The sequence below is a fragment of the Dipodomys ordii genome, unplaced genomic scaffold (assembly GCF_000151885.1).
Source record: "Dipodomys ordii isolate 6190 unplaced genomic scaffold, Dord_2.0 Scaffold67, whole genome shotgun sequence".
NCBI lineage: Eukaryota > Metazoa > Chordata > Mammalia > Rodentia > Heteromyidae > Dipodomys > Dipodomys ordii.
This window is the reverse complement of record NW_012267283.1, coordinates 187808-201583: the sequence shown is the minus strand read 5'-3', so window position 1 is coordinate 201583 and position 13776 is coordinate 187808. Positions and strand designations below refer to the sequence as shown.

General features: G+C 41.5%; 1 protein-coding gene across 1 annotated transcript in view; it reads left to right on the top strand.

Annotated features, from left to right (window-relative positions):
• The window catches only part of Snx30 (sorting nexin family member 30), a 133749-nt gene that overhangs the window by 87298 nt on the left and 32675 nt on the right, over positions 1-13776 (top strand). Inside the window, exons 5-7 of the mRNA XM_013023219.1 lie at positions 7192-7350; positions 10777-10972; positions 12297-12496. Coding sequence (XP_012878673.1) covers positions 7192-7350; positions 10777-10972; positions 12297-12496 — 555 coding nt within the window. The remainder of the gene's footprint in view (positions 1-7191; positions 7351-10776; positions 10973-12296; positions 12497-13776) is intronic.

Here is a 13776-nt window from a genome sequence, read left to right as displayed (position 1 = left end):
TATCCTGGTTGCTGTTGTTCAGGGTAGATGCCTACGAGTGGTATGGCTGGGTCATAGGGGAGGTCTATATGTGCTTTCTGAGGTACCTCCAGACTGCTTTCCAAAGTGTTGTATTAGTGTACATTCCCACCAGTAATGCAGTAGGGTTCCTCTTTCTCTGTATCCCCTCCAGCAATTGCCATTGGCTGAATTTAGGATGTGGGCCATTCTGACTGGGTATCTCACTGTTGTTTTTATTTGCATTTTCTTTACAGCCAGGGATGATGAACATTTCCTCATGTGCTTCTTTGCCATTTTTATCTCTTCTTCTGAGAAGTCTCTCTTTAGCTCCTTTGCCCATTTCATGATTGGTTTGTTAGATTTGGGAAGGGTTAGTTTCTTGGGTTCTCTGTACATAATGGATATTAGGCCCTTGACTGATATATTGTAGATAAATTTTTTTCCCCAATTGTTGGCTTTCTTTCTAGTTTGGTTGCTGTTCCTTTAGCTGTGCAGAAACTTTTTATTTTAAGGTAGTCTCATTTATTAAGTCTCTCTCCAATTTGTTGTGTCCCTGGGACTCTGTTCAGGAAGTTCCTGCCTGTCCCTATAAGTTCTTTTTTTTGGGGGGGGGGTCCGGTCGTGGGGCCTGAACTCTGGGCCTGGGCACTGTCCCTCAGCTCTTCAGCTCAAGGCTAGCGCTCTACCACTTGAGCCACAGTGCCACTTCTGGCTTTTTTCTTTTTTGCTTATGTGGTGCTGAGGAATCGAACCCAGGGCCTCATGCATGCAAAGCAAGGGCTCTACCACTGAGTCATCTTCTCAGCCCCTGTCAAATAATATTTTATCATGTGAATAAACTGCATCTTTCTATTCGTTTCACCCATGATGGACATTTTAGTTGTTTTGCTGTTTGGATACTATGAACATTTGTAAGCAGCTTTTTCTGTGACCATGTGTTTTCATATATTTTGGATGTAGACCCAGGAGTATAATTGCTGAATCATACAGTAGCTCTATACTTATTTAATCTTTTGAGGTACTGCCAGACTGTTTTCCAAAGTGATGATATCATTTTACTTGCCCACAGGTGGCATATGGGAATTCCAGTATCTCCACATCTTTATCATCAGTGATTGTTACTGTCTTTTTAGTTATAGTCATCCTAGTGGATGTAAAGTATATCTCATTGTGGCTTTGACTTTCATTTCCCTGGTGGCTAATGATGAGCATCTTTTTGTAAGTTTGTTAGACATTTGTGATCTTCTGAAAGAAATATCTAATTAGATCCCTTGCCTGTTTATAGAGATTGTGCTCTCCTTTTAATATTGCATTCATTTAGGAGCTTTAGAAGCTATTTAAATCAAATAGATTTTAAGGAGGACAGTGTGATAGTTTCCTTTATGTTTTGATTTTTCTTTTTGTCATCTTAAGTCAGCTATAGTTACAAATGTTCAAGAATCACTGCTTTCTGGTTCTACTGTTTCTGTTAGTAGTGTAGGGATGTAATCTCCTTTGTGTGGGTTTCACTGAAGTTCTGTGAAGTTGTAGGTGAACAGGCCATCCATACTGTTGCTCTTAAGAGGCAGCCTGGTTCTTTGATTTGCTTTTCATCATGAGTGAGAGTTCTGCCCTTGTTTCCCATCCCTATGCCCCTGAACTCAGCAGCCTTGGACATTCTTCTGGAGAAATCCAACTTCCTGCTTTGTAAACCCATCTTTCCTTTGTCTGAGTAGAAGCACAATGTGGTTTATATTGATTGACTTTTATCACCGTGCAGTCCTTTTTACTTTATTTTAGCAATTTGTGCTTGTTGGACAGTATTCCACTATTTCCTTTGCAGTGCTGGGGATTGAACTCAGGGTCTCACGAATGCTAAGCATATGGTCTACCACTGAACAGCATGCTCAGCTTCTAACAGTAACTGTTTAGTCATACTTTTTCACCACTGTGACAAATACTTGAGAGGAACAATGGAAACGGAGGAAGGATTTATTTTATCTTATGGTTCAGAGTATTAGTCTATGATTGTCTGGATTCATTGGGCCTGAGAAGAGGCAGAACACAATGGCAGTGGGAATGTGTAGAAGAGGCTAGAAGCACAGTGGAGGCGGGGGAAGATTAGCACCAGGCATAATGCTGAAAAGCACATTCTCATTGACCTCTTTTCTCCAGGTAGGCCCCAACACTTTTAGCTTCCATCTCCTGACATAGTGCCATCAGCTGGGGACTGAGCCTTTAACAAATAAGTCTGGAAGCTGTAACCGTTTTCTGCTTTTGGGTTTTGGGTTGTTAATTGGTTAAGAGTTTCATTGACTTTCCTGCCTGCGCTAGCTTTGAAGCTGTATTCTCAGATCTCAGCCTTCTGGATATCTAGGATTACAAATGTGAGCTTTGAATGCCTGTCCAGTGTTCTTTAAAAACTTCATTTGAGATATATCTGGTAAAAAAAAAATCTGTAGCTGTGCAATGTCTGTCTTGGTGTCTGTCTCTTTCTCTTGTGGTACAAGGGGTTGAACTGTCTCTAGTCCTTACCTGTACAATTTCGCAAGGGTGTGTATGCTTATACCATCACCACAATCAGGATAATGAACATTCCCATCACCCTCAAAAGTTTCTGTTTCTAAGAAGACTACATGAGATATATCCTCATAACAACATTCTAAGTGTACAGTATGTGCATGTAGACATCATTGTTTTATAGGAGAGATCTGGGACTCACTCATCTTGTAGCAATAACTGTGCCAGTTGAACAACAGCTTCTTGTTTCCTTCCCCTCCCTTCTCTTTCCCTAGTAACCACCATTCCTTTCTTTTCTGTGCTTGCTCAGTGGCCTTAGAATAGCCTCTTTTGCTAGAGTACTGCTAGTCAGATTTCACAATAAGATATATAGATATAATAGATTCAGAACCTGATATAAATGTATCTGTGAAACCTCATTTGGGAATTGGAAATTGAATGTTTGCTTCATCATCCCCCCCCTCCCCCGCCTTGGGGGGCATTCCAGGGCTTGAACTCAGGGCCTTGTACTCTTTTTTGGGGGCGGGGGCTTGTACTCTTGTTCTGCTTTTGTGATCATGGCTGGCACTTTACCACTTGAGTTACATCTCTAGTCTGGTATTTTTCTGGTTAATTGGAGATAGTCTCTCAGACCTTTCTGCTGGTCTGCCTATGAACTGTCATCCTCAGATCTCAGCCTCCTGAGTAGCTAGGTATACAAGTGTAAGGCACCAGCACCTAGCCTGCTTCATGTTTTTTTTTGGGGGGGTCAGTCGTGGGGCTTGTACTCTGGGCCTGGGCGCTGTCCCTCAGCTCTTCAGCTCAAGGCAAGTGCTCTACCACTTGAGCTACAGCACCACTTCTGGTTTTCTAGTGGTTTATTGGAGATAAGAGTTTCACAGACTTTCCTGCCCGTGCTGGCTTTGAACTGCAATCCTCAGATCTCAGCCTCCTAGGTAGCTAGGATTACAGGTGTGAGCCACCGACGCCCTGCTCTGCTTCACTTTTTATGAAGAAGTTTTACAGGAAGAGTGTTTACTATGTACAGGCTAATTTTATTATGGCCAGTAGTAAACTCTTCCAGGAATTGAAGAGGAAAAATTTACAGCATGACAACTGTGTAGCTTTAATATGAAATGAGCTATCTGAACTATTATTTTTGCACTGTTAAATGTACACACTGTTTTTTTTTTTTTTGCTGGTTGCAGATTATAGGCGTGAGCCACCAGTGCCCGGCTTAAATGTACACGCTTTTTTAATATATATATATTTTTTGTCAAGGTAATGTACAGAGAGGTTTCGGTTACATAAGTAAGGTAATGAGTACATTTTTTGTCAACCCTTCCTCAATTTTCTTCTACTTTCCTTCTCCCCCCACACTTTTAACCTGATAGATAGGTAATAAATAGTAAAACATGGGTTTGAACTTTTAAATCCTTTGAATTAAACTAGGCTTTGCAAATAGTCTTTATAGGGACAAGAATTCTTTTTCTTGATACTCCTTTATTTGTCCAGTAGTTCTTTTTGCTTAGGAGCAATATTTTGTATGAAATGATAAGGCGAGGAAAGGCAAGGTCTTGTCATGAGGTAGAGGTATGTTCAGTGTTTATGGCATTGTGTGTAAGAGTCACAGTTTAAATGCTGGCAAGAGGAGTTGGACATTTCAAGACTGAGCAGCAGAAACAGTCCAGACTGCCTACCCAGGAATTGTAGCTTTTCAGTGACAATAATCACAATTTTTTTAACATACCGCACATCTTTATAATATATGTGAGAATGCCTCTTTTTGTTGTTGTTGGTCGTGAGGCTTGAACTCCGGGCCTGGGCGCTGTCCCTGCACTCTTCAGCTCAAGGCAAGCACTCTATCTTTTGAGCCATAGCACCACTTCCGGTTTTCTGGTGGCTTATTGGAGATAAGAGTCTCATGGAGTTTCCTGCCTGGGCTGGCTTTTGAACCGTGATCCTCAGATCTCAGCCTCCTGAGTAGCTAGGATTACAGGAGTGAGCCACTGGCACCCAGCAAGAATGCCTTTTTAAAGTATCAACTGCTACAAACATATCAACTTTTCAAGATTAAACCTTAAAATTTTTTTTTTAGTAGTACTGGTGTGTGAAATGAGGGACTCACCTTCTACCACTGCTCCACAACTGGTATTACTAGCTGTTTTTGCTCTAGGTATTTTTTAGGTAGAGTCTGGAGTGTTGTTGTTTGTTTGTTTTTGCCAGTCCTGGATTGAACTCAGAGCCTGGGCACTGTCCTGAGCTTCTTTTGCTCAAGGCTAGCACTCTACTACTTTAGCCACAGCATCACTTCCAGCCTTTTCTGTTTATGTGGTGCTGAGGAATTGAACCCAGGGCTTCATGCATGCAAGGCAAGCACTCTACCACTAAGCCACATTCCCAGCCCTGAATCTGCAGTTTTTTGATGGGGCTGACTATGATCCTTTTGCTTATGCTTCCTGTGCAGCTAACACAACAGATTTGTGCCATTGTGCCAAGTTTTTTGTCGCCTCATTAACTTTTTGCCTGGGCTGACCTTGAACTGAGGTCTTCTTGATCTTCAAGTAGCTAAACCTTGAAAATTTTTAATTGATTAATGATTTGCAAATGAGATTTTTTTCTGATTATATCACACATCTACATACTCTGTTTGAAAAAAGTTTCTTTATTAGAGAAATAACAAATAAGCTAAAGTAGAGAAGTTTGATAAAATGAACTCCCATCCCAAGTGATTTCAACAGAACTGTATTCTCTTAAAACTCCATACATCAAAAGTTGGAAATTGGTCTCATTGTGTTACTGTCAGCATGTGGGCCAGGACTGCTTCTGTTCCGAAGTCAGTAGGGGAGAACACATCTCCTTGTGCTTTCTACATCCCTCAGCTTGCGGCCTTTTCCATCTTCAGAGCCAGCAGTGGAGCATCTTCTCATCTTTGTGATATTTTTCTCTCACTTTTGCTTAAAAAAAAAAAACAACCAAAAAACAGCTGGGTGCCCGATGGCTCACATCTGTAATCCTAGCTACTCAGGAGGCTGAGATCTGAGGATCGCAGTTCAAAGCCAGCGGGGCAGGAAAGTTCATGAGACTCTTATTTCCAGTTAACCACCAGAAAACTAGAAATGGCGCTGTGGCTAAAGTGGTAGAGCACTAGCCTTGAGTGGAATCGCTGAGAGACAGTGCCCAGGCCCAGAGTTCAAGGTCCACAACCAACCAAAAAAAAAATACATTGACATAAAATTTATATAATGTAAAAGTCACTGTTATAGCCATTTTAAGGTGTATAGTTGAATGGCTTTTATAACAACAATTCATGTTACATGACTGTCGCCACTATTTAATCCAGAACATTTTATTTTATTTCATTTAGTTTTTATTATCTTTAAGTAGTTGTACAAAGGGGCTTCAGTTCAACATGTCAGTTCATGAGTTCAGTGCGTTATGATTAATATTACCCCTTTCATCATTTTCTCCCATTTCTCCCAGCCTCCACCGTCCATTCAAGTTACCTGATAATCACCCCAGAAGCTAGCCCATATGTGGAAAGCAGCCACTTCCCTTTTCCTAGCCCAGCTATCGGGAATAATGCTGCTGTCAACATTTACCACCCTAAGTCTTGGTCAATGCTTGTTTTCAGTTATTTTGGCTGTCCACCATGTAATGGAACTGCTTCATCATACGGCAATCCTGTTTAATTTCTGGAGGAACTGCCCAACTGTTTTCCACAGTGGCTGAACCATTTTGTGTTCTTACCAGCAATGTTGGAGGATCCAGACTTTCTACGTTATTTGTTAACACATAGTTTTCAGTTTAAAAACGAATCCTAACACATAGTTTTCAGTTTAAAAATTAATCAGCTTGGTAGGTGCAAAAGTATATCTCAGATGATTTTTAGAAACATTTTAGCCTAAAGAGGCGTATGGAATTTCTGTCCATAGTCCATATCCCGTTTCATTTTTTCAGTCTTACACTAATAAATATACCTAGCATGCATTGGACATCTAGTGTGTTCTTGGAGCCATGTTGAGATCTTCAACAAATGATTTCACAGTCACTTAAAGTCCATGAGATTCTTAGCTCTAGCTAGTCACCAAAAAGCCAAAAGTAGAGCTGTGGCTCAAGTGGTAGAGTGCTTGTCCTGAGCAAAAAGAGCTCAGGGCCAATTCAGGCCCTCAGTTCAAGCCCATGTCTAACACTAAAAAAGAGAAAGAAAAAAAAGCAGGTTCCAAGATTTCTGTCTTGGTGAAAAGAAGTTTTAAATTGCCTAACAGTGTTGGCTGAAAGAACTGAACTAGAAAAAAAATTGGGTTAAAAAATGAAGGAAATTAAATTTTGAATGCAAATCTAAAAATTATTGACTTGGCAAACATATTTTTAGATACTTGAGTTTAACCACTTCCCCTTTTCTTTACTCACCAAGGTGTTTAACCCTTTCAACCAGGAGTAGAATTTTAAGATATTTTAATGATTTTCTGTGTGGCTGAAGTTGTCTGCCTTCTTTTCTTAGACTCCCTATCTTGCACTGTGTTTTCCATTATAGCAAGCAATGTAAAGATAACTACATTGAATGTTGACTTCTATACATTAACTACTGCATAAATTTCTGGCTAGTTGGAAATTTTGCTTTGGACAGGTGGGTAACAGGAGGTATTTGCTGGCTGGCGGATTTCCCTGCACCATCTTAATACGCTGCTCTTTTCCTTCCTGTTTTCATAGCCACTTCCTGAGAAGTTTGTGGTGAAAGGTGTTGTAGATCGTTTTTCAGAGGAGTTTGTGGAAACCAGAAGAAAAGCTTTGGATAAATTCTTAAAACGAATTACAGATCATCCTGTGCTGTCTTTCAATGAACACTTTAATGTTTTCCTCACTGCCAAGGTAAGAACAGAATAGCGTACATTCTTCCCCAAGCTATCATTCTTGGGTTGGGGTTGTGGCTCAAGCAGTAACTTAGCAATTGTGAGGCCCTGAGCTCAATCTCTACTACTGCAGAAGGAGAAGAGAGGAGAGGGAAGAGAAGGGGAGGAGAGCAAAGAGGAGGAAATAGGAAGGAAAAGGGGAGAAGAGGGGAGGAGAAGGAAGAGAAAGAAGAAAGGAAAGGAAGAAAGAAGGAAATATGTATAGATAACTTTAAAATATGTATAGATAACTCTAAAATAATAACTCATAGAGGTCTTTCTTCAAAGCTGTTTGATCTCTGTCAAGCCACCTGCATAAGTGGTCCTCTGAGCTTTGTTTTCTTGGTATACACTATGATGGCCTGGCTTTTGTGTTAGAATTCAGGAGGAAACCAGATCTCCCTTGCTATAGCAGTGGAAGTTAAATATCTCCATTTGCCCAAAGCAGAGGCAAGTGTTTTCTTAAACACATCTTAGGCTGGTCCTACCAACAGGAAGGAAAATAGTATTTTGGGGGTATTTGAAGAAGCTGTTCTTGGTAAGAGCCCTGTAAGAAATGACTTGCAACCTCATTTTACAGACAAGGAAACTGAAATTGAGAGAGGTTGTACTTGTTCACATAATGTCACTAAGTCCTGGAGCTGGGTCTTTGTGACTCCCGATGCTATACTTGAACTCTGCATCACACTGCCTGACTGGTGTTTACCCTTAGTTGTTCTGTCAGTTGCATCCTTTCCAGTCATTGGCCAGCTAAATACTTTGGTCCTGTACTGTTACCAGAGTCAGGTTGTTTACTAACTTTTATCTGCAGTTCCTTCTTGGCAGGACTGGCTAGAAAACCTGCAGTGCCCCACTTACACTGCCTACAAAAATGGGGTCACTGCTCAGACCCTTATGTGAGTTTCCCCCAGCCCCATATGGGTCTTTGGATACCATATTTGTATATTCAGGCAAAACGTAAAATGTTCTAAATTGACAAGGGATTGAGGGCCAGATACAGTCCTTTTTTTTTTTGTCAAAGTTGCAAAATGGAGAAACATTTACAGATAATATCAACCAGTATTAAAGGCATTAGAGAAGGGCTCATTCTGCATTCAGTGGAAACCACCTGGCAAAGTCCTCTAGTTTTGTTATTTTAGTCTCTGTTAACGTTAAGCCTCATTGACAACACACCAAATTGATTGCCCTCCTCCCAAGCCTTTCACCACAGGTTGGATGCTGGTTTTTGTTTTTGTTTTTTTTTTAACAGTATTTCCTGGTGATCAGGTCTTCAGGAATAGTTCTTTCAACTTGGGTCCATCTTATTTTCCAGACGTACAGCTAACTTTCTCCCTCAGGTTGTTGTCTGCTGTCTGTTGTCAAGAAGACCTCAAGCTGACTCTTTATTGCAGGGAAGAGAAAGGCATAACTGGCTCCTAGGAATCTATTTGAAGATTAAGTGGGAAATTGTGTGTGAGACAGACACACAGACACACACAGACAGACACATATCTGTGATACTGACTGAGAAAGTGATTTGTGGTTCAAACTAAGTGAAATTTTTTAAAAAATGTATAGTGTCCCTCAGTATTGTCAGCCAATCTAGGGTTACTTAAGTGAATATAGAAGAGATATCTTTAAACAAAACCAATTCCAACCCTAGTTTGGTACTACTTGTTGGACTAAATTTACTGCATAGTACTACTTTTCTTTTCTTTGTTCCTTTCTTTTCCAAAAAGTTGTTTGGCTGCATGTAATGGCTCATGCCTATAATAGCTACTTATGAGGTAGAGACCTGGAGCATCATGGGGAAACATGGCTTGAGGCAAGCCCAGGAAAAAGTTAAGGAGCCCCTTCTCAGCCAACAAACTGGTATGGTAGCATGTATCTGTGATACTGGCTAATGAAGGAAGCCTTTAGTAGAAGAACTGTGATCTGAGGCTGGCCTTGCCCCTCTCTCTCCCTCACCTCCCCATTATAGCAAAATACACATGATGTAAAATTACCCAGCTTAACCACTTTCCAGTGATAAGATAAGTATATTCACATTATTGTACTGTTTCTACAGCATTTTCATTCTGTACCCTGGTTAAATAGTAGTTGCTTGCCCCCTCCCCAAGCTCCCCCATGGTTTCCTTTATCATTGGTTGCATTACTTGTTCCTAGATGAGTTACCTGTTCTGCAGCAATTGTAAAGGCATTCTCTTTCCTTGTGACATGAAACTGGAAGTGTACTGAAGAATCAGCCAATAGCCAGGCATTGGTGGCTCATACCTGCAAGCCTAGCTACTTAGGAGGCTGGAAGAAGCTAGGCATGCATAGTAGCATGTACTTGTTCTCCCTTTTATGATGAAAAGCCTGAAATGGGCAGATTGTTTCTTGTCTAGAGTGTGGGAGGTTAGATGGAATCTTCAGGACAGTCTCCCAGACAACCAGAGTTTAATGGGGCACAGGATGGAGATAGATTAGTGGGAATTGCTATTGTTTTACACATGGCTCTTGTGTTACACACTGAAGGACAGAAGTGGACGATGCAGGCAGGAAAGTGGATAATGAATAGGGCAGAGGCCTTGGCTGGGGCTGGCTGGCATAGGATGGAGTAGAAATGAAGGCTACATGGAAGAGGAAGTGTGTCTGACAAGGAGGGGTTGTTGGGCAGCCACATTACCCAATAGAATTTTTGTTCTTCATTAAATCTGAGGAATGTAGCCCTGTTCTATGTTCCCTTCTAGGGAACTAAGATTGAACACCCTATGTATATGGAGGGTGGACAAACAGAATCTGTAGCTTCTAAAAAACCATTTTGAATGTACCAGTTCATAGGACAAACAAAGGCACTACAGAATCCTCTTACAGGTTAGTGATAGGAAGGTGCTTATCATACCAGGCAGGTCAGTATGTTCTGTACATTTGCATATGCACATATTTCCTAGTTTTGCATTCATCCTTAAGAAAAGCAAGGGCCAAACTCTTGTTAAGTGCAGATAGAATCTGTTCTGGCCTGTGTTTTCTAGCCATGCTTCTACTATAGTTTCCTCTTCCTGTCATGTGGCTTTAGTTAGATGCAAGTGAACAGAATGAATACCAGCTCTTTAATTTTGTTCCTATAGACAACATGGGGTTACAAGTTTAAAAATAATGTTTGAGACAGTGTGTTTGAAGGACGGGGGTTCAGGTGTGTGGTCTTGACTGGAGAGATTGGAGTCCAGCAATGGTGACAAAAATCTGGACAGGGTCCTGGGATGTGCCAGTCTGGGGGTTATGATGTCAGTTAGGGGACACTAGACTGTAAGTGACAGGTTGACTAAGTCAGCTCCTTGTTGTCCCAGTCCTCCTATTTCCAACAAGAGGCTGCCTTGACCATTTGGCTCACTCAGTCCTGGCTATGGGGTGTAGAGCACTTTGAGTTTGTTTATGTTGTCCATAGGACCTGAATGTCTATAAGAAGCAGGGCATGGCATTGCTGACACGGGTGGGTGAGTCAGTGAAACACGTCGCAGGAGGCTACAAGCTGAGGAGTCGGCCTCTGGAGTTCGCAGCTATAGGCGAATACTTAGACACCTTCGCACTCAAACTGGGAACCATTGATCGAATAGCCCAGCGGATCATCAAAGAAGAAATAGGTGAGCACTCTGTCAAAGACACTAATTATGTGCAGGGGCCCACGGTGGCCGCAATGGCGTTCATATGTGCTGAGTAAAATGAAACTATGCAAGCGCTGCAGTGATAGAACCAGGCCATTGTTTACCAGCTAAATAGATACAGGGAGAGGAGGCGCTGGTTATGAGTAGAAAGTAAGGCATCTCATCCTTATGTTTGCTTTTCTCATGGCAAGCACTTGCTTCTGAGCCTCCAAGTCTTTCCTCCTGTTTTTCTTAATTATAGCTTTAGAAGTGGAGGTATGGATGCAACTGCCCTTCACCCAGATGAATGAAAGCTGTAAAAATGAACTTAGGAACCTTTTGGGCAGGAGGATGGCTCAAAAAGAGAGTCTGCATATGCCAGAGTTGTAGCCAGTGAGCCTTCACACTGAGAGGTACTTGAGTATGTTTACAGAAAACCACAATCTCTTCAGCAAAATGTTTCCTACATTCATTGTTCTCCCATGGAGTCTGATTTTGTTTCTTCTTTAAAAATTGTTCCTAAACTTATTTTTTTTAAAGTCTGGCTCCATTGCCTATTAAAATGCTTCTCCAGCTGAGTGCTGGTGGCTCACACCTATAATCTTAGCTACTCAGGAAGCTGAGATGTGAGGATTGCAGTTTGAAGCCAGCCCAGTCAAGAAAGATCATGAGACTCATCTCTAATTAACCACCAGAAAACCAGAAGTGGAGCTGTAACTCAGAGTGGTAGAGCACTAGCCTTGATCAGAAAAGCTCAGGGACAATACCTAGACCCCATCTTACACACACACAAACAAAAACAAAAACAAAAAAAATCCTGCTGCTTTACAGCTAAACTCTGGTGGCGCTTGTCTGTAACCATAATTGTTCAGGTTTTTTGGACAGACACTCCATCTCAAAAATAACCAGCAAATAAACTTGGCTAGAGATAAGGCTCAAATGATAGAACTCCAGCCATGTGAGCTAGCCAAGCAAGCTCCAGATCCTGAACTCAAACCCAGTTACTAACTCCAAAATATAAATAAATAAATGAATGAACAAACAAAACTTTCACAGTGTGGGTAGGCAAGTGGTTATTTCTGAAGATAGATCTCTTCCCATTTTCTCGATATGGCATTGTGGCCTCTATTATCCAGAGACCAAGATGTTACATCGGCTTTTAGATGTCTTTGAAGAATTATGTTAGGAATGGTTTTGTATTAGGAGGAGAGAATGCTCAGAAGAGGGAGTGGTCACAGCTCCGCATCTTAATGTACCAGTTTGATCTTTGTTGAGTGACTCCACTGAGTGCTCCCAGTGGTAACTGGCTTCCCTCCCTCTGTAGAGTACCTGGTAGAGCTCAGAGAATATGGGCCTGTGTACTCCACGTGGAGTGCCTTAGAAGGTGAGCTGACCCAGCCCCTGGAGGGAGTGTCAGCTTGCATTGGGAACTGCTCTACAGCCTTGGAAGAGCTGACAGATGACATGACAGAAGACTTTCTGCCTGTGCTCAGGGAATATATTTTATACTCCGACTCCATGAAGGTAAGCTGGGTAGCTTCTTGTGCAAGTGGGTACTTCCGTTGTAGTAGTCATTATAAAAAACATCAATGAGGTAGGGCTGGGAATGTGGCTTAGTGGTAGAGTGCTTGGCTAGCATGCGTGAAGCCATGGGTTCAATTCCTCAATACCACATAAATAGAAAAAGCCAGAAGTGGCACTGTGGCTCTAAGTGGTAGAGTGCTAGCCTTGAGCAAAAGCAGCTCAAGGACAATGCCCAGGCCTTGAGTTCAAGGCCCAGGTCTGACCAAAAAAAAAAAAAAAATCAATGAGCTAGGCATCGGTGACTCACACCAGTCATCCCAGCTACTTGGGAGGCCGTGATTCCAGGTGAGTCTGGGAAGAAAAGTCCTTCTAGCTTAATCTGCATAGGTGGAAGCTGGATACTGTGGCATGAGTCTGTGACCCCAGCAATTATGAGAAGCCTAAACTAGGCAGATCAAGGTGGCACATTCCTGGACTGGAAGTGAGGTCCTATCAAAAATAACCAGCAAAAAGCAAGGCTGAGAGTATGGCTCAAGTGGTAGAGTGCCTGCTCAGCAAGTACAGAGCTATTAATTCAAACTTGAGTACTGCCCCCCCCCCAAAAAAAAGCAACAAAATAATGGATCGTTGCTCATCGTGAATACAGGTTTGCTTCCTCCTAGGGCAGAGTCAGACAAGTGAACCAGTATCATTGGCATATGAAAAGAACACATGGTAATCAAAGTATGTGAATTAAATGAAAATAGAAAAGTAGCTTGGGAAAAATTTTTGTTAGTGTCCTCAGAATTCAAGGAGATAAATTATCCACAAAACAAGGGCAGGATGCCTGGGGAAAGAATAGTTAGAGCTCCTAGAGGTTAAACATGATTGCTGAAGGCAGTTGAATGATGAAGCTGGAAAGTAAGGCTGAGGAAAATAAGACAAAGTAATTGGAAAGTAAAATGAAAGTGCAGAAGTATCAAAAGTGTGGAAGGTAAAAAGCCTACAGATTAAGCCCAGAGGTTTAGCATGAAGCTGAGAACTCCAAGAAATTACAGAAGAAATAATTTAAGAAAATCTACTAGAGTTCAAGATATTTTTAAAGGACATACCCATTGCCCAGCAAAAGGAATAAAAAGAGAGCTAACTCAAAGCAATGAGAAATTTAAAACAAAACTGTTATGATTATGAAAGCCAAGGGAGAAGGGCGTAATGTACAAGGAATAAGAAGCAGAGTGGCTTCGATCTAGCAGCATGAATGAGACAAGACAGAAGAACTGCGAAGATAAATATTCCTTCCT